The 20,215-nt window shown below is 36.4% G+C and overlaps 2 protein-coding genes across 3 annotated transcripts in view; one reads left to right on the top strand and one right to left on the bottom strand.

Annotated features, from left to right (window-relative positions):
- Window positions 1-16,422, top strand: part of mtmr11 (myotubularin related protein 11) — a 35,672-nt gene extending 19,250 nt beyond the window's left edge. For both annotated transcript variants that reach the window (XM_077214634.1, XM_077214635.1), the window contains 13 exons: window positions 483-622; window positions 2,026-2,110; window positions 3,175-3,322; window positions 4,704-4,791; window positions 6,027-6,115; window positions 6,204-6,328; window positions 7,939-8,017; window positions 8,386-8,456; window positions 9,534-9,706; window positions 10,665-10,835; window positions 11,545-11,760; window positions 12,757-13,056; window positions 13,766-16,422. In XM_077214634.1, the coding sequence (XP_077070749.1) occupies window positions 483-622; window positions 2,026-2,110; window positions 3,175-3,322; window positions 4,704-4,791; window positions 6,027-6,115; window positions 6,204-6,328; window positions 7,939-8,017; window positions 8,386-8,456; window positions 9,534-9,706; window positions 10,665-10,835; window positions 11,545-11,760; window positions 12,757-13,056; window positions 13,766-14,185 (2,105 nt within the window). In that variant the 3' untranslated portion in view covers window positions 14,186-16,422. The remainder of the gene's footprint in view (window positions 1-482; window positions 623-2,025; window positions 2,111-3,174; window positions 3,323-4,703; window positions 4,792-6,026; window positions 6,116-6,203; window positions 6,329-7,938; window positions 8,018-8,385; window positions 8,457-9,533; window positions 9,707-10,664; window positions 10,836-11,544; window positions 11,761-12,756; window positions 13,057-13,765) is intronic.
- LOC143722916 (uncharacterized) lies at window positions 16,191-19,308 on the bottom strand. Its single transcript, XM_077214679.1, has 2 exons — window positions 18,924-19,308; window positions 16,191-17,458 (listed from the first exon to the last, which is right to left on the bottom strand). Exons 1-2 carry the CDS (start codon window positions 19,004-19,006, stop codon window positions 17,113-17,115), a joined length of 429 nt encoding a protein of 142 aa, XP_077070794.1. The 5' UTR covers window positions 19,007-19,308; the 3' UTR covers window positions 16,191-17,112.
- Window positions 19,309-20,215: the final 907 nt, after the last annotated feature.

Genomic DNA, 20,215 nt, shown 5'->3' with positions numbered 1-20,215 from the left:
ATTAGTGAGAGAGCGATTGAGTGTGAATTAATTCTACTTGGCAGCGTCTCAGTAACTAAAACCCACAGCTTCACTATTAGTACAAAGAAATATAGGCTAGAACTTTTCAGTTTCTAAGCTATTTTCTTGATAAATCACAGAACAGTGTATTACAATGCAGCATTAGTTTAGTTAGTTTAGAACGGTGATTAACTTACGTGTACAATAAGCTGTTTAAAACATGAATTCACTTGTTCAATTTTGAGCATCTAGATGGTATAGTCATTCATATCTTGTGGAGTGCTCTCTCGGAGTATGCATTTATTTGTAATTTTAACTGTTTGAAACGACGTGTAAAAGTGAACTTCAAAGATTTCTTATCCTGTTGCGCCCTCTATATGCCATGATCAGCGACGTCAGGCTTAACGCATCATGGCAGAGCATTAAAGACGACTAGTTAACTAGTCTGTGCAACCCCTAATACATAGAAATGTCTGTTGTAGTGGGACCGTCTCGCACAAAGCTCGTGACCCCGACCTGCTCTCTGAAGTTCACCCCGGAGGAACTGGTGCTGTACTGCCGAGACCTGCGTGTTCTCTGCTTCCTGTTCGACAGACTCACACCTGACACTCAAGCTGTGGAGGTTTGTCCTCAAATAAGAAAAACTGTAAGACTAGACATACACTACTGTTAAAAATGTTTGAGGTCGGTAAGATTTAAAAAAGGTTTTTTAAAGAAGTCTCTTATGCTCACCAAGGCTGCATTTATTTGATCAAAAATACAGTAAAAACAGTAATATTGAGAAACATTATTACAAATTAAAATAACTGTTTTCTATTTTAATATATAAAATGTAATTTATTTCTGTGATCAAAGCTGAATTTTCAGCATCATTACTCCAGACTTCAGTGTCACATGATCCTTCAGAAATCATTCTAATATGATGAGTTGCTGCTCAAGAAACATTTATTATTATTATCAATGTTGAAAACTGTTGCTTTTATATAAAAAAAAAAATTCAGGATTCTCTGATAAATAGAACGTTTAAAAGAACAGCATTTATTTGATCTTATAACATTATAAATGGTTTATTGTCACTTTTTATCAGTTTATTGCATCCTTGCCGAATAAAAGTTCTCTCTCTCATTCAGCTAAATGAATAAATGTAAATGTTCATCAAAATCTTAATAGCCCCAAACTTTTTAATGATACTGTGCTTTACCCAAATGTGCAAATGCAGATGGGATTTTTTCCATTTCATGCTTTTAAGAGCCGAAAAGGAAAAACACATTGGCAAAATAGTCTTAAATTAAATACATTTTATATATATATATATATATATATATATATATATATATATATATATACATACATACATACATACATACATACATACACAGGTGAAACTCAAAAAATTAGAATATCATGCAAAAGTTATAATTTTGTTGATTATGGCCTATCAGCTTATGAAAAACCCATATTCAAAATCTCAGAAAATTAGAATATTACATGAAATCAATAAAAAAAAAAAAAAGAATTTTAACTACAGAAATGTCGGCCCTCTGAAAAGTGTGATCATTCATATGTATATAGTTATATATACTAAATGTGTATATGAATTACTGAAATACACGAACTTTTGCACGATATTCAAATTTTTCGAGTTTCACCTGTGTGTGTGTATATATATATATATATATATATATATATATATATATATATATATATATATATATATATATATATATATATACATATATTACTATTGCCATTTTAAAATGACAATTATTATGATTTTTATTTAAAATATAAAGTAAAAAAATAATAATAGTAATTTATTAGAACATATGGCTGCTTTTGATTGGCTGTCAGTAAAGAAAGTTGCCTTTTTTAACCAAGTTGTCTGGTTACAGCATCTACCACTAGGGCCATGATAACCATCCCAACTGCTGACCTTAGTATTTGAGTTTACAGTGCATACTTGCGGAAAGTATGTTTCAGGCTGATCAAACTAATGACTACCACACTATTTTAACTTGCTTTCAGATTACGTATACCATTGCTAAGACCTACCAGCCACTGAAACCTGGGACCATCATCTCCTTCCAAAATGCTGCTTTGGGTAGTATTGGTGAGTTATTAATTATCAATGCAAACTGCCAATATGACACAACAGATAAAAGCGTACAAGGAGAGAATATCCTGTCTTTATAGATAAAGTTATAGATATCTTTTATTTTTTATTTTTTTTGCTTATCTGAAGTACGTTCCCTGAAGGTTTTTGCAATGATTATAATTTAGAAGAAAATGTGAATATAATATTTTTACATTTTACACTTTTTGCATTACATAGTAAATTTGAATGTGACCTATTCCAAATTATGCGCATTAACAGATGTCTTCGACTTATAAATTGAGAGTAAAACTGTTCAAATATGTAGGAATTTCTTGTTCATTTCAGTAGTTTTTGTCAGGTTTTAAAGCATCAGCAAGTGAGGAAATGAGTTTCAGATCTGTATTATAGGAGTGAGCAAAATTGTATAAATAAAAGTATGTATGCGTATGAATTAAAAGTCTTAATAAATAAACAGCAATTACTAAGTATTATTATACAGATGAATATAAATGGAAATGAGTCATTTCTTTTCTTATCATTTAGTGAAAATCAGTGTGGAAAACTTTCTTTGATTTATTTAAAATTAAATATATTATTGTACTGCATGAAACATTTTGAATCTACTTCGCTATAATGGCTGAACTTATGGTTATTTAAGAAAAATCCCATTCAGTTTTTTACAAGCGATTCCAGAGCAAATACATAAATATTTAGTGATTTTATATTTTCAAAAAGCTGAATAAATTTGAAATATGGTAGTTTTCGCCCAGTCCTAGCTGTGTGACCCACGCATATTTGATATTTAAACGAATCATTGAAGGAAATGTGAGCCAAGCCACATCTCGGAGAAGGAAAGTGACCGTCGACCAGATGAATAATGGAAAGTAATCTGAAACGGGTCACCCTTCTAGCCCTTTTTCAACCTTGTCAAGGTTTGTTTGTAGTCAGTTCATGTTCATTGCACCAGTCCACTTGCTCTCCAGCAAGCAAATTGAGTTTGCAGCTCTCGGGAGGTTTTGCACATAATCCGGATCTTGTAACCAATCCAAACGTTTAATGCCTCTCTATGCTGTCTATAGAAATGAAGCAGTTTCTAAGCAACCGGCGGCGTGACCCTGCCATGAACTGGTTCGAGAGTTTGTTGTGTTGGGAGCAGGAGCTGGAGAGGACCGGTGCCACGGGCTGGAGGGTCAGCTCTGTCAATGACCGCTTTGAGATGTCCACCAGGTAGAGATCCGCTTTCAGACCTCCTGTGCTCAGTTTAGTATTGACATTAGAGGGTTTTTCTGCTTTTTAGACACGACTGATGTTCTGTGTACCATAACAGGTTACTGTGAAATGCTGTTCTGACACATACTCTCTGACGAATAGCCTTTGGTGTGTTCTCCTCCCATTTTTGAAGTATGCAGAGAGAAACAATTTACACAAATTGTATGGAAAAAGCTAAATAATATTAGTTATCATTTGAACATACCATGGCACACTTGCTGATTTTTATATGCAAAGTAGTAAAGTTATATAACAGTTACATCTACCATATGGGCCAAAAGTGATCTTCAACCTATTTTATTAATTATACAAATTTGTTAATGATTTTGTACACATATTGTGTAGTTGTGCTGGGAGTCAATTGTTTTATTTGTAAATGAATGAAACATGTCAAATTGTGCAGACATATTTTTGGCCAGGCTGTCATACAAAGAAATTATGAACACATGCAAAAATAAGAGTGGACCAATGATATATTAATAACGGATGTTTTATGTTTTAGTCAATGTATACTATGTGCTTTTTTCTGCATAAAAATATAACCTGTAGCTGCACTTTACCCCTTTTTTTGCCAAATAATTTGTTCAGATAAATACCCTAACCAATTTTAGTGTTTTGGTCATCCCTCCTATTTAAAATATTTTCCCTTATATTTTGATGGTTTAATTGAACTTTGTAGGGTGTGTATTACTACTGTGTACTGTAGTTGCATATTACATGCTTATCCAAATGCGTTATACACTTTTAAGTTGAAGTTTGGGGTCATTCATTTCTTGTAAAGAAATTAATACTTTTTATTGAGCGAGGATGCATTAAACCAGAATAGACTGTAAAGACATTTATAATGTTACAAATGATTTCTATTTCAAGTTGATGCTGTTCTTTTGAACTTTCTATTTATCAAATCCTTAAACTCAAACAACTGTTTTCAACATACATAATAATAATAATAATTGTTTCTTAAGCAGCAAATCAGCATATTAGAATGATTTCTGAAGGATCATGTGACAGTGAAGACTGGAGTAATGATGCTAAAATTCAGCTTTGACAACAGGAATTACATTTTAAAATATATTCAGATAGGCAATAGTTATTTTAAATTGTAATAAAATTTCACAATTTTTACTGTGTTTTTGACCAGATAAATGCAGTCCTGATGAGACTTCTTCAGAAACATTTGAAAAAGTCTAGTATCTTCTAGTGTAGAAACTTAAGTCTATATCTATTTTTGCCGGCAAGTACAGTGAGCTCACCACATAATATCATGTTTTCACAAGCATATCAAATCAAAATCACATGTGGAAACTGCTAACAATTTTTTCCTTCTGTGTTCTTGCAGTCTGCCCAGATTCAATGTGGTTCCTCAGAGGGTCCTAGACACAGAGCTCAAGAAAACATTTGCCCACTTCAATGAGGGACGCATCCCAGTGAGTTCATTCTGACATGCCTTTACAAAACACCAACCCTTTTAAACATACCACGTCATATTTAATTTCATGTTGTAAGGATAAAATCACTATTTACGTATTCGATGAATGTTCCAAAATGGAATGTTCCTAACTTTTGTTTTCATAATAGTTTGTATTATTATCGTAATCAAAATGTAAATACTTTCTACCAAGGCTGCATAGCTAGGCAAAATTATATAAACATAAGGGTAAAATCAATTCCTTCCCAACATTTCTCACAGAACATTGTTTCACTTAAAATGTTTCACATTGCAAAAGTAAAGTCTTGTGAATGATGTTTCATCTTGTCCTTAAAGTAATAGATTATCCAAAAATTAAAATTGTCCCCATCCTCATGTTGAACCCAATGTGCATGCTATTTTTTCTTTGGAAAAAAATGTTAGTTCATAAAGAGTAAGTCTGTCAAGCTTCAGAAAAGACATAAAATCACATGAATAATACATATGACTTTAAAGGAATAGTTCACCCAAAATGATCCCATAATTTAGTCGCCCTCAAGCAAACCTAGGGGTATACGATTTTCTTCTTTAAGCAGAACACAATCAAGAGTCATATTAAATAATATCTTGGCTCTTGTAAAGAGTTGTTGACGCTCCAAAAAGTGCATCCCTCCATCACACATGTACTCTTTACTATACAACTTCAGTGGGTTAATAAATGCCTTCTGAAATGAAGTGATACGTTTTTGTAAGAAAAGAAAAGTCTGTTCTCACCTAAGCTTATGCTACGTCATACGTCATACTCCGGGTCAGAGGTCACCCTTCCACCAGAACTCGACTCTCTAATGAACGCACGTACGGCTTCAGAAGGCATTTATTAACCCACTGGAGTAAAACATGGATTACTTTTATGATGGATGGATGCACTTTTTCGAGCTTCAAAAACTTGGATGCTATTCAATGCCATTACAAAGCTGGGAAGAGCCAGGATATTATGTGTTCGGCTGAAAGAAGAAATTCATATACACCTGCGAATAATTTTTTGGGTAAACTATTCCTTTAAGTCTTATGAAGTAATACGTTAGCGTTGTGTGCGATTATATTCATCTTCAGAGTGAGCTTTTTAATATGGGACAGTTTGGTCTACTGAATGTCACTTTATATATATATATATATATATATATATGTATATATATGTATGTATAATATATAGAAGCATGTTTTATCATTTATAATAAATAATACTCCCCTCAGCGATGGTGCTGGCGACATCCACGTGGCAGCGACTTACTACGAATGTCCAGCTTCCAAAATAACATCTACCACGAGAAGGATGACATCAGGTTTTTCATCATTTCTAGATAACTTAGACATCCCTTTGCAGCAGTCAAGCATCCATCGATGAACAGAGCCCTTGTCTGTGATCCTCAGGAACCTGGAGTCGGTGCTCTTTGGCGGTCAGCAGCTGTGTGTGATTGTGGATCTGGGAGAGGAAATGCCGTCACCTGCAGATATCCAGCTGGCTCACACGAGACTCCGGACTCTTTGTCTGGGCGGTCAGTACTTTTAGTTGATTTTTGATGAACTGATGATACCCTGGTGCAAAGGCCAGCTTAAATTTCCAGACTGGTTTATGCTGGTTGTTGCTTTTCCAATTTGGTGATGCTGGCTAGGCAAGCTTGATGGGTGCAACTGCACATCAACATTCAAAACAGGGTATTTTAAAGAGGTCCTACTATGCTTTTTGTACATGTTCAACTTTCTTTAGTAATGTTCTAAAGAATTCTGCTCTAAATAGTTCTGTAATGTTGCTGTTTGAGCATGAAAAAAGGTCTGCAATGTCACAAAGCCACTCCAAAGGGAGTTATTCTCTATATCAGTGTCACTGGTTCTGAACTCAATGGTAGTCTTGAGTTTTCTTCCGGGAAATAACACGTCATAATATTCCTCATTTAAATTAGGCATACACAAAAAAAGGGGGCAAGGCCTGGTTGAGTTATTTAGTAGTGTGTTGAAACTCGCGGTTATGGTAAGGGGCGTGATATTTCCCAAACACGCTCTCGAGGCAGTTGACCAATCACAACACACTGGTCCAGCCGACCATTCAGAGCACATTGCGCTTTTCTTAAGGAGCGACTTCATAGAGACCGGAACTAAACGGAGCGTTACTGACAGACTGGGAAGAGAGGACCTGCAACAATGTCAAATATGTGATAAATAATGTTTTGAACATCCAAGCATTAAAACTTATTCTTGCAGACCCCAAAAACAAAATCAAGACTTTGTAAAAGGGCATAATATGACCTCTTTTAAAGAAATAATTCAAGACTAATTCACCCCAGAGGGAAAATTCCTTCATTTAGTCACTACTTTTTCTAAATGCCTTTCATCATTTGTGATGAAATGTTGTGACTTTGCACAACAGCTGTTTTGAGACTGGGAGACTTGGTGGGGATCTGAAGATTTTGTGTACAAAGGTCAAGAACTTCTATTGTTTGAAAAGATAAATTTTAGTCTTACAGCGATACAGACGTATTGTTTCGTCTGACTTCACATTCCTTCTGTGGTTGAACCCACACTGGCCTGAAGCATTCTTCATAGTGGTGCGAGTTCAAAGAGCAGCTTGCACAATCCCACCACAGACATTTTTCTGGGTGCGTTGCATTTTTGCATTGTCAATTGCATGATACCATATAATGCTGGAAAATTCCAATTGGTTCATATTAGGTGTGATAGACCGATATTGACATAGATTGTGAGATTATCGGCATAGACTGTGCAAGGAAGACGGCAAAATGTTCAGAGATTGTAGTTGCCCCTTGAGTTAAAAAATGTTGGCAAATGTTTTTTCGGTTTTTTTTGGGGGGGGGGGGGGCAGTTTTCAATTCCTAATGTGTGGTAAATAAGTGTTTAATTTAAATTCAGCAATTTTATGTACGTGTTGTTTGCTGTAATGAAATTTTGTTATGTGAATTGTGCATTTTATATTTCCATTTATTTATTAGCCACATTTGTTGCTTTTTTGTTTGGTTGGACTTGTTTGATATAAATAAAAAATACATCATAAAATGTAATTATATTTATATTCGCCATTGACCAGTAATGTTGTTGGTAAGTTTTACAATGTGTCGGTCAATAAAATGTATTTTTTTCTCTCTGCCCCCAGATATTTCATCATCTGTATCGGTACCTGATGACAAGTGGCTCTCCACACTTGAAAGCACTCGCTGGCTCGACTATACCAGGTATATATGTATGTGCATGTATATAAATTGAAACCATATCACACTTTGGGTGCATCATGAAGAAATGTTCTCTCATCTATTCATGACAGTGCTTGTTCTGACTAGCATACTACTATCACTTTTTCTGCACTATATAGTATGTATACAATGGACATGCGTCTTGTGAAGCTCGTCTATGCATAAAATACCTGAAAGACCTACACTGCATTTGCTAAAATGTCCAGAATTTAAAAGAGCATACTACTGCATCCCACAATGCAATGCACTAAATTTGAACTTTTCAGTGCAATTCAGTTGATGCTGCCTTTATCAGTGTATCACGCTGTCTGTATGCTTTACCCAACTGTGATATGATTGTGTCTCCACAGGTGCTGTCTGAGAAAAGCCGCAGAGGTCGTTTGTTTGCTAAGAGGAGGTCACATGACTGTTGTTCTCCAAGGTTAGTCACACTGATCATTAACGGCCATCTGACCTGACTCTGAACTTTGCACCCCACTAGCATACAATGACTCGTGTGTCTTTATACTGTTTACACACATACAGAAAAATCCAATTTGTGCTGAAAACAGAAAATAATATAGCGTTCGAGTGTGCACTACTGTTTAAAAGTGCCATATTATGCCCTTTTTTCAAAGTCTTGATTTTGTTTTGGGGCTCTACTAGAATAGGTTTTCATTGAATGTTCAAAACACATTATTTTTCACATATTTGACATTTTTGCAGCACCTCTCTTCCCAGTGTCACAGTAACACTCTGTTTAGTTCCTGTCTCTATGAAGTCCCTCCTTCTGAAAAGTAGTGCAGTGTGCTCTGATTGGTCGGGTGGACTGGTGTGTTGTGATTGGTCTACCACTTCGAGCTTGTTTGGGAAATGCCACGTCCCTTACAATAACCGCTAATTTGAGTATACTAGCAAATGTACTACTGTCTAAAATCGGTCAGTCTTTTTTCATAATGCATTCAATTGCAAATTTTTTCAAAGCCAGTTTTGATGCTACTTGAAATCTGACCCCTAAGTGCATTTCTAAAAATCTTAAGAAATTATATCTCAAACCAAGTAAGATTGCAGTTTGTAACAATAGGATTTCATCTCTTTTTAACGACACACTCTTGGCAGAAGTTAAAGCATACCACACAGTTTTTCCTTACCCATAAACCAACAAACAGCGACATCTGGCAGTGCCCTTCAATTCTTTAAATTCTCATTTCATTTTACAGTCCTCTAAATCGTTTGTTTTTCTCCACGTGACCCGCAGCCGCCCTCCAATAAACATCAATATTCTGTGTGTCTTGACAACCAGTGAATAACTTTAGGAATGAGTTTCTCAGATGAGGCTGTCCCACCCATCTATCACTGTAAAAGCCTGTTCACCACATGTGTGCTGAGCAGAGACACTGAGAAACCTCCACGAGAGGGCGATGAAACCTCCTCGTTCACTGTTCCAATTTTATGTGTAAAGCTGGAGTGAATTGCAGATCATCAGATGTTGTGTTGTTTTTGCTCTGTTTCCCCTCAGAGCCGGAGGATCGAGACATGAACTGTGTGGTCTGCAGTCTGGTGCAGATGATGTGTGACCCTCACTGCAGGACTGTGGCTGGATTCCAGAGCCTGGTTCAGAAAGAATGGATCACGGCCGGACACAAATTCCTCAGCCGGATCAACTGCCACCGTGAAAGTGATAAAGAGGAGGTAAAAGAAAGAGAGAAGTTCTGTTCTGAAACCTAGTGATCTGGCCACATACATTCAGACTATTCTTATTAAAGTGCGATATTATGTAGACAACCCTTCAAAAATGTGTTGGTAGTTTTTTTTTTTTCATGTTTTTGGAAGAAGTCTCTTATGCTTATGCTCTCTTCTCTGATGACGTGTTTACTGGCACGAGGGCATGGCTACCTGTCACTCAAATGAGATCCACCAATAGCAAACCTCAACCATTAAACCAATTCCACAAAATCAAGTCCCGCCCTATACAGAGCGTTTCACTCAGATATACGTCACAATATGGAAGAACAGATTATCGCAATCAGATTATTCTGTTTCATCATTCCGACTTTAACAAATGAAACCTTATTCTAAAGTTGGTAACACTTTACAATAAGGTTCATTAGTTAATTACCTTAGTTAACATGAACTAAGAATGAACAATACTTCTACAGCATTTATTAATCTTAGTTAATATTAACTTCAACATTTACTAATACATTATTTAAGGTTCATTAGTTCATTACCTTAGTTAACATGAACTAAGAATGAACAATACTTCTACAGCATTTATTAATCTTTGTTAATATTAACTTCAACATTTACTAATACATTATTCGAATCAAAGGTTGTATTTGTTAACATTAGATAATGAAATAACATGAACAAACAATGAACAGCTGAATATTTATGAACTAACATCAACAAAGATTAATAAACACTGTAATGAATATACTGCTCGTTGTTAGTTAATACTTTAACTAATGTTAACTAATGAACCTTATTGTAAAGTGTTACATTTTTACCGTGATTTTGAGGTTGTGAGCACATATGATGCTTAGCTGAACCTTTTGTCATTTCTGAAATAAATGCTCATAATATTTCAATTCCAGTTTGAATGGAGCTCTGTAAATGTGTTTAATGCTGTACCTTTGGTCTCCGGCAGGCGCCTGTGTTCCTGCTGTTTCTGGACTGTGTGTGGCAGCTGTGGGCGCAGTATCCCGCACGCTTCCAGCTCACTGAAGACTACCTGCTGGCTCTGCATGACAGCGTGCATCTTCCTCTCTTCAGCAGCCTCCTGGCCAACAGTCAGAGGGAGAGATGTCGCCGGTCACAGGTACTCGCGCAGACAGTTTCACAACTCGTCAAAAAGTTGCAAACTACATTAGAGCTATTAAATGCAGCAATATCTTTGCTTGTTTAGCATCACCCTTAAGGTGTTGATTTTACAATAAGGCATCATACGTTTGTACATTATCCTCTTTTTGCATGGCTACTTGCATGCACTACCGTTCAAAAGTTTGGGGTGAGTATGTGTTTTTATGAATGTAATTAATACTTTATTTAGAAAGTGATAACGTATAACATTGCAAAAGCTTTCTATTTCAAATAAATGCTGTTCTTTGGAACTTTCTATTCATCAAAGAAATCTGAAAAAATGACCATTTCCGCAAAAATATTGAGCAGCACAACTTTTTTAACACTGATAATAATAATAAATGTTCTCAATATTACTGGTTTTAATGTATTTTTCATCAAATAAACACAACTTTGGTGAGCATAAGAGATGACTTCTCAAAAAAATTCTCACCGACCTCAAACTTTTCAACAGTAGTGTAAATAAATGGACCAGCAATATTTATCAAAGTTATTATTTTATAATTTGAGAGAAAGAAAGAAAACGTGGAGTGATGCAAAGACTGAACTATCTGTTAGAAAACAGTTTATAAACAGTTGCTACACACAGTAAAGCCTAACTATTTTTGTTTATTAGATGCTCTTTTGATCATTAAGTATTGCATATTTCTATTGCATTTTCCCTGCAGCATCTTCCCCAGAGCTACACCCCTGTAAACAGCCTGAGGGAATTGCCCATGGGCGGCCCGGAGGAGCCGGTTGACCCACCTTTCCCCCCGGTGTGGGACTGGGCCCTGCAGTACAGCAGCCAGAGACGAGTCCGCTTCACCCAACCCGTGTCACAGCCCGCCTGTCCTCCACCCGTCCTCAACGGAAACCTCAACACCAACCTGGACCGTGGCTGGGTAAGAATTATCTGCTGCGAGGACGACGTTAACTGTCGCATTTCAGCAATGATATATTCCTCCTGTATAGGAATAGAGATGTTGTTGCACAGTGGTTAAAGGTCTGGGCTGTATGATAATTATCTTATAATAATAATAATAATAATAATAATAATAATAATAATAATAATAATAATAATAATAATAATAATAAATGTTTCTTGAGCAGCAAATCAGCATATTAGAATGATTTCTGTTTTCTGGATTTCTGATATTGTGAAGGATCATGTGACACTGAAGACTGGAGTAATGATGCTGAAAATTCAGCTTTAATCACAGGAATAAATTACATTTGAAAAATATTCTAATAGAAGACAGTAATATTAAATTGTAAAAATATTTCACAATATTTCTGTTCTTACTGTATTTTTCATCAAATAAATGCAGCGTTGGTGAGCATAAAAGACTTCTTTCAAAAACATTAATAACCTTAATGACCCATAACATGTGAATGGTAGTGTACAAATCACCCTCCACTGTTTCCCAGAAAACAATAATAGATCATAAAACAGGGTGAGAAGGACATGATCACTGGTAAAAGGTAATTTGACTTAACGATGACAGACTTTTCATATTTAGTTAAAATCATTCCTTTAATCTCAAGTTTTTTCCAGAGGGATTGCCCTGTAATAAGTGCACTGTAAAAGTATCAGATATGATTACTCTCTTCCCCCTTCCTTTATAAAGAGGAATAATGTTGAATAGTGAATTGACAGTACAGAACAGAGAAATGAATGATCACATAATAAGCATTGCTTGTCAAGTTAATGATCATTAATTCACGTTTTCTGGGCTGCCCTAGATGGATGGAAATCAAAAGGGAGGTTCTTTAAAAAGGAGGCCAATTAATAAACCGGTGGCAAAATTAGGTCATTTTTCTCATTTGGCTGTCAACTGAGTGTACCACTTCAATAGCCTGTTAAAGAGAGTGTTAATGCTGTTGCTCTTCTCTTTCAGCACAATGACGGACTGCCAGGTTCTGTGTTCCTGCTGTCCCGTAGCTCATTCTCCCATCCCTCCAATCTGCTCCCCTGGAGGAGCGGGAACTCCGGCTCTTACTGGAAGAGCCACCGCAGGGCTCCTTCCTCAGAGAGTGTGTCTGGACTGGAACGTCTCATCAGGGCCTGTTCTCTCTCTGAACCCTCGGAGAACAGCACGACCCTCCACGACCCGTATGAGCCCCTGCTGCCCCTGCTCTTGGGGCCCTGTGTCAGAGTATGGAGGAGCTGCTATTTACGGGGCGCCCTACACGCTCAGGTACACTGTCATGGTGTTCATTTTCTGGATGTGACCAGACCAGAAGTTATTTTAATGTACGCAAATAATCAAAATACAGTGAAAACAATTAGCAAAAGCTGTGTTTGGGAAGTCAAACTTGGGAAGTTTGGGAAGTCGCTGTGGCTTTTTTATTTATATGCAACAAATTATTTTCAGTTTTTAGATGCAGACAAAACGCTTCGAACTTAGCTAGCGATCACCTGTTTTTGCATTATATCTAGAGCGACATCATGGCAGACACTTCTGGGAGGTGATAGTAGATGGTGTTAAATTTATATAAATTAAATATGTGGATATAAATTATATATGTGGATGACAGACAGACAGATGGATAGATATAAAGACAGACAGATAGATAGATAGACAGACGTATAGATAGACAGACAGACAGACAGACAGACAGACTGACAGACAGACGGATAGATAGATAGATAGACAGACAGACAGACAGACAGACATATAGATGGATAGACAGATAGACAGACAGACGTATAGATAGATAGATAGATAGATAGATAGACAGACAGACAGATAGATAGACATACAGATAGATAGACATACAGATAGATAGATAGACAGACAGACAGCAGATAGACAGACAGACAGACAGACAGATATATACTCAGGTTGTTAATGTCTTGTGATTGAGTGAGTTTTTGACACATCCGTCTCTCTCCTCTTCCTGCAGGCTTTCTCACACCCCGCGTCTTCCTGCAGTCAGCATCCTATAGAGCAGCTATCCTGGGAAGTGCAGCAGCTGCGAGAGAAACTGGCTCAGGCTTCTAACAGACGTCCCGAAAACCAGACCAAACGACAGGAGCCGCGCCGACTGGAGTCAAACCTCAACCAGAATGCCAACAATGGGACCTTCCTCTTCTCCTCTTCCTCTAGAACGCCTCAACAACAGGCGTCACCCAGCAGAAGTGCGTCCCACTCCTCCGTCCCGCCCAGAGCCCAGCGGACAGCATCCGACCTGCCCAGGCCTGCACAGAGGAACAACAGCAAGCACACGTTTCTATTCGGCCACCAACCAGAGCCGCAGTCAGGGCAGCGTCACATTCCCTCCCCTAGTGCCAAACTTCCCAAACGCCCAGCAAACACACACTGATCTGCAGGAAGGGAGGAAACGGCACCCTCTGGTGTTTGTGTTACTAAAGCGATATAATACGGTACAAACAGAAACATGAAATTTACCCTACCGTTCAAAAGTTTGGGGTCGGTAAGATTTAGTAATGTTTTTGAAAGAAGTCTCTTCTGCTCACCAAGGCTGCATTTATTTGATCAAAAATACAGTAAAACAGTAATATTGTGAAAAATTATTACCATCCAACATAACGGTTTTCTGTTAAGGTATTCCTGTGATGCAGATCTGAATTTTCAGCATCATTACTCCAGTCTTCGGTGTCACATGATCCTTCAGAAATATTATAATATGCTGAAGCTCATGAAATATTTACTTGATGAATAGATGGTTCCAACGAACAGCATTTATTTGAAACAGAAATCTTTAGTAACATCATAAATGTCTTGACTGTCACTTTTGATCAATTTAATGCATCCTTGCTGAATAAAAGTATTCATTTATTTATTTATTTTAAAAAAACATTACTGACCCCAAACTTTTGAATGGTGATGTAGGCTATGTGTATTTGAAAAACACTTTTGCATGTGCAGCTATTTAATATTTAGCAAAAAAAATATATATAACAACGCCTAGCAAAAAAAAAACGTCAGTAATTTATGGTGTGAAATTCTTCCTCTACTGTTTAGATTTTTTAACTAAACTAAATTAACTAAATTACGTTTTGGCCAGTGTTTTAAAAGAATAGTTTACTGAAAAAAAAGAAGTGTTTTTCATATACTCGCCTTGTTTTAACCATGTAATGAAGGAATTTTCTTTTGTATTGCATTAACTATTACCTTAGATAAAACTGAAGTAGATTGTGATATTAAACATGTTTGCATGTTGTGTCTGAGGTTCATGCCAAAATATTGATCTGTGTAGTAGTAGTAGTAGTAGTAGTAGTAGTAGTAGTAGTTCATGGTACGGTAGGATAGTAAAATAGTGATTTGTTTCCTCAACCCAAAAAGCGGGAAAATGGCTGCTATCATGCTAATAATATAACAAAGGAGGTTTGGCGGTTCCCTGAACGGCCACAAGATGGACACAAAATAATCTTCACCCTCAGTGTTGACGGCACATGAAGCATTTGGACAGAAACAAAATGCTGTATTGCCTCAACATTCACAAGCAAGGCACAATGATGTAGTGTGTTTTTGTAGCATTTTTGTATTTTATTAAGTATTCATACAAAATTGTAAAGAAATGGATAATAGATGCAACATGGTTGACATTTCAAACACTATGTAGTCTACTATATGTAAGTGTTACTTCATCATGAATGTTCGATGATGTGTTTTTATAATCATTTGATCATGAGAGTGAACTCAATTCATGTAAGAAGGGCAAAAAAATCACATGCTCTGTTGAAGGAAATTTTATATTCTCATTTTTATATTTTTATCTTCTGCACAATACACACTCTCTCCATTTTGAATCGCACTGGATTTCCAGGACTTCCTCCAACATGGTTTTTCATTTCCTGTCGTTTATTTGCATTATTTCTTTTGTAAGAATGATGGATTTTCTACAAATCAGTGTTTGGAACTGCACATCAATCTCTTAAAAGTTCACTCAAAAATGAAAACTGTCATTATTTACTCATTCCAGCGCTGTTGTTTTTTTTTTCTTAAAAAATGTTTTGTGTTCTAAGGGGAAAATAACAGCATTTTGGAGCTACATGAATGTGAACATTGGCATTTTTAGGATAACTTTTCCTTTTAGGTTTGATGGAAAGACCTTGTGCACCTCAGAAAAGATCTGTATTTGCGAGACTTTACTGAAGCGTTACACCAGTGAAAACAGTGACGTTCCAAAATTGAGAGAGAAGCTCCAGAGGTTTGTGTCCTACTTTTATTTCCCCTGTGGGGAATAGGTGCTGGTAACATTAACAAACGGCACCGTGTTCAGATTTCACCCTTTCACTCGCACATCAGCGATTTAACAGTTTCAGCAGAAGTGGACTTGAAATATATTGCATCAACATATTTCATAAGACTGAATTTGAGCAAAAGTTTATTTGATGTCACAAGAATCGCTTGCATTTAAGGAAATGATCCAATGCTTGTGCCTTAAAACTGATTTCAGTTGTTTTGTGCTTTTCACCCTTGCATCTGCCACAGGGACGAATCATTACATGTGATCATTTATCATTCATTCCTTATTCTTTTATAACAACCTTTATTGGAACATTTTAATAAATAAATGCATATTATAGTTCCTAACTCCAATTTTTGCTATTTTTTCTTAATAACGGTTATTAAAAATATATGACAAATGAGCCCAATAGTTCTGACATAGCTACTCATATCTTATCAAAATATAGATATTTACAACATGAGCACTTTTCAAGAAGCATTACAACATTTAAATTTCATGAATTGTGAAATGACTTAATAAATAATTGTTTACATCAATGGCACTCCTTACAAAAATACTTGTATAGGCCTACAGATACACACTTGGTAAGCTTCACCACTGTAAATCATCTGGCATTAAAAACACAAAATGAATCTACTACCTATAAATAGCCAGTAGTTTGTGTAATAACTTCCACCAGTAATGGATTAAAATGTTTTTACTTTTCCTCCATTATGGCGTTGGAGAGCATTTGAAACCTATTAAACGTTTCACTTACGACCCCACTTAACAATGAATTTGCATGTTACAGATAATTGATTTGGAATATTGAACCATGATATGAAGCCCAGTCCCTTTAAAGCAATAGATCTCAACTGGCGTGTCACATCCTGAATTGAGATGTTGTGTATATAGTTAGAAAAGCAAGCTTATAAACTTTATAAGAGAGGAGAAAATGCTTCCAATATCTTTTGAAGTTTGCATCTTTTGGAACAGGATTTGTGTTTCCACGTGATGTCCAATGTAAAAACTGGGTCCTTTTGAGATCCACGGCATTAAATGACACAATCCTTCCCACAGGCCTCAACTAGCTGCTGCTTTTGACTTTCGAAGGGCGAACAGTGGAAGCTGTGTGCTGGAACGAAGCCTCCCAGGTGGCGGAGGGTTTTGCACATTGGGCAGGGATATTCGGCCAGGCCTTCGATGTCCTCAAACGCCAGGTTGACGATCTGGTCGGAGCAGGGGTCGCAGTACAGGTGTCCACAGGAGAGACGCTTCAGCCTGGCCTCGTAGGTGATACAGCACTGGCAGTGAGGAACATCAGAGCCCAGAGACAGGCTACCGGTCAGAGAACTGCTCTCCATGCTGGCGGCCTGACTCGAGCCCAGCTTAGTGGACGACCTGCGGGACCATGTGGAAGAGAAATCACAGATAAGATCTCTTCGATGTTTGAATCTTGTTGTAGCTAACTGGTTTAGCATGCTGCTAGCAATGCCAAGAAATTGCACATGAGGCTAAATGTATAGCTTGAAACACACAACTGACGAAGTGTCTGTATACTTTGTAATCATTATGATCACAACGTGTAATAATTGCTTCAATGAGCTCATTGTTTCTGCATAAATGTAAACATGACGTTAGGATTTGTATTTTTGTAGAACTTTGCATGGACATTACTTTAGCACAGTCACCTCTGATAACAGATCACAGTAGTTTGTAATGTAGAAACATGCATTTTCTGTAAAGCTGCTTTGAAATGATATGTAAAGTGAAACGCGCTATATAAATAAATGTGAATTATTTTTTTTACATAGGTTTCAACATAAAATCAGACATTTTTAATCAAAAACTGGCTGAGAACGCACTGAAAATATCATGCCATTCAAATTCCAATTTAAGATGTATTTAAATTAAACGAATTTATTTCAAATTCTAAAAAAACATTCAACATTCTTAAATCTTTTTACATCTTATTTTTTAAATTAAATTAACTGGATTTTTCTTTATATATATATATATATATATATATATATATATATATATATATATATATATATATATATATATATATATATAAAATCAAATACAGTAGAATGGGGCCAAACTGGCTTAGTAGTAAAATGGCTTTCAAAATCCGATTAAAATCTGGAATAAATTTATTTATTGTACTACATTGACACACACACACACACATACATATATATATATATATATATATATATATATATATATATATATATATATAACTTCTCACTTTAGATCCCCATCATTTCAATATACTACAATTATTATTATCTGAACTATGCTTTTCGCATTCATTTTGTAGCTTTATACTCATAGTGTGTATATGTCTCATTTATAGCTATTTAATTTTTATTTTACACATCTGAGATTTTAGGAAAAATATAGCCTAACATTTTTACAATGGACGGTAGTGTTGGGTAACCTGTAGTGTTGTGACCCTCGCATGATACTTCATCATTTCTGTGTCACCCTCAAATAACAGCTTAGACCGGCCTAAAACGGTTTATTGGTCTAGTTTAAGCCAGTCTAACAGCCTGGTCAAGCTAAAAGTGCCGCAAAACAGCCAGACAACTGGATCATCAAAACATTTGAGTCTATGATTAAGGTATATTATTATTGTTTTGTTTTAGCATCATATGCCATGCATTAGGTTGTTCCATGCATCATGCAATGTCCATGTATAGTGACAATGCACAATCTCTGTAAAGATGTTGTTCGGAACAGGTATTGCCACAGCAACCCATTTATAGTCTGCCATTGTTCAGTCCGCCAACACGATTCCAGCATATGAATGCAAACACATTCATACAAATAATGCGCGATACAGACATTACGTACGTACCTGTGCGAAGAGGACGGAGAACCTTTAAAACAGTCCAAGCTCAGTGTCGCAATAATCTTCCAACACATGTCCATTCCTCTCATGGTAAAAGACTGGAGTGATGTGACATCTGTGCAAGCGACTCATGGTGTTTTAACATGTTCCCGCACGCGATCAGACACCCAGAACGCCACGCGCGGTCAGTAAATGGGTCATTAAAACGCAGTTCACGACGTGATCGGTGGTCTATCGTTCTCGAGGTGGGAAGCAGGTCGATATAAATCAATGCGATTGTTCTCGATGGTCAGCGCGAATGAGATGCAGATAGAAACTGAGCGAGAGAAAGAACTGGAAAATCTGCTCATCACACGAGCGCAGCGCGCGACTCTCTAGTCAGCAGTGCTGCGCGAGCGTCTCTACAGAATCCTGTTTTCAGAAAGTTTCAGTAAAAACACGCAAATGAAATCATAACTCGTTCCCTGTGTACGTATAGATGTTGTATGCCAAGACGTTTCTAACATCTGTCATATTTTTATATTACTACAAGACTCTTTATAAATTAATGCTATAGCCAAGTAGACTAATCGAGTGGTATCCGTTTAACACCTATTCAAATTATTCATTAGATTCTAGTGCTGTTTTTTAGTTACTATTTAAATAGTAAATAGCATATATTACAGTATTAGTATTAATTGAAATAAAAATGAATATTGGTTTTCATTCCAATAACATTTTTAAGTGTTTGTCTTTACGAAATGTTTTATAATTTGATATTATCATAAACTGCACTACATTTTAAATTTGATTGCCATGTTTATCGTAACTGGTACACCTTTTTTTATATAGTCTGGATCATATTTGTTTTACCTTTTACCTGGATCATATTTTCTTTTTACCACATATATTTACACTCACTGGCCACTTTGTTCAGCTGCTCATTACTGCAAATATCTAATCAGCCAATCACACTTCAGCAATTCATGCATTTAGATCTGCTGAAGTTCAGACTGAGCATCAGAATAGGGAAGAAAGGTGATTTCAGTGGCATGGTTGTTGGTACCAGTCGGGCTGGTCTGAGTTTTTCAGAAACTGCTGATCTACTGTGATTTTCACGCATCTTTAGGGTTTACAGAGAGTGGCCCCGAAAAAAGTGAAAATATCCACGGAGCAGCAGTTCTGTGGGCAAATTGACACATAGAGGTCTGATGAGAATGACTAGACTAGTCAAGCTGATAGAAGGCAACAGTAACTCAAATAACAACTCTGTCTGCAGAAGAGGATATCTGAACACACAACACATCAAACCTTGAAGC

The sequence above is a fragment of the Siphateles boraxobius genome, unplaced genomic scaffold (assembly GCF_051911475.1).
Source record: "Siphateles boraxobius isolate OS27281-9 unplaced genomic scaffold, OSU_SipBor_1 68, whole genome shotgun sequence".
Taxonomy (NCBI): domain Eukaryota; kingdom Metazoa; phylum Chordata; class Actinopteri; order Cypriniformes; family Leuciscidae; genus Siphateles; species Siphateles boraxobius.
The sequence above is the reverse complement of the archived record's forward strand: the minus strand, read 5'-3'. Positions and strand labels throughout refer to the sequence as shown.

Bases quoted from the DNA above. Each gene is read 5' to 3' on its own strand.
- LOC143722916 (XM_077214679.1), bottom strand. From the start codon at position 19,006: ATGAGAGGAATGGACATGTGTTGGAAGATTATTGCGACACTGAGCTTG. The intron at 17,459-18,923 runs GTACGTACGTAA...ATGGTCCCGCAG, and splicing joins TCTCCGTCCTCTTCGCACAG to GTCGTCCACTAAGCTGGGCT.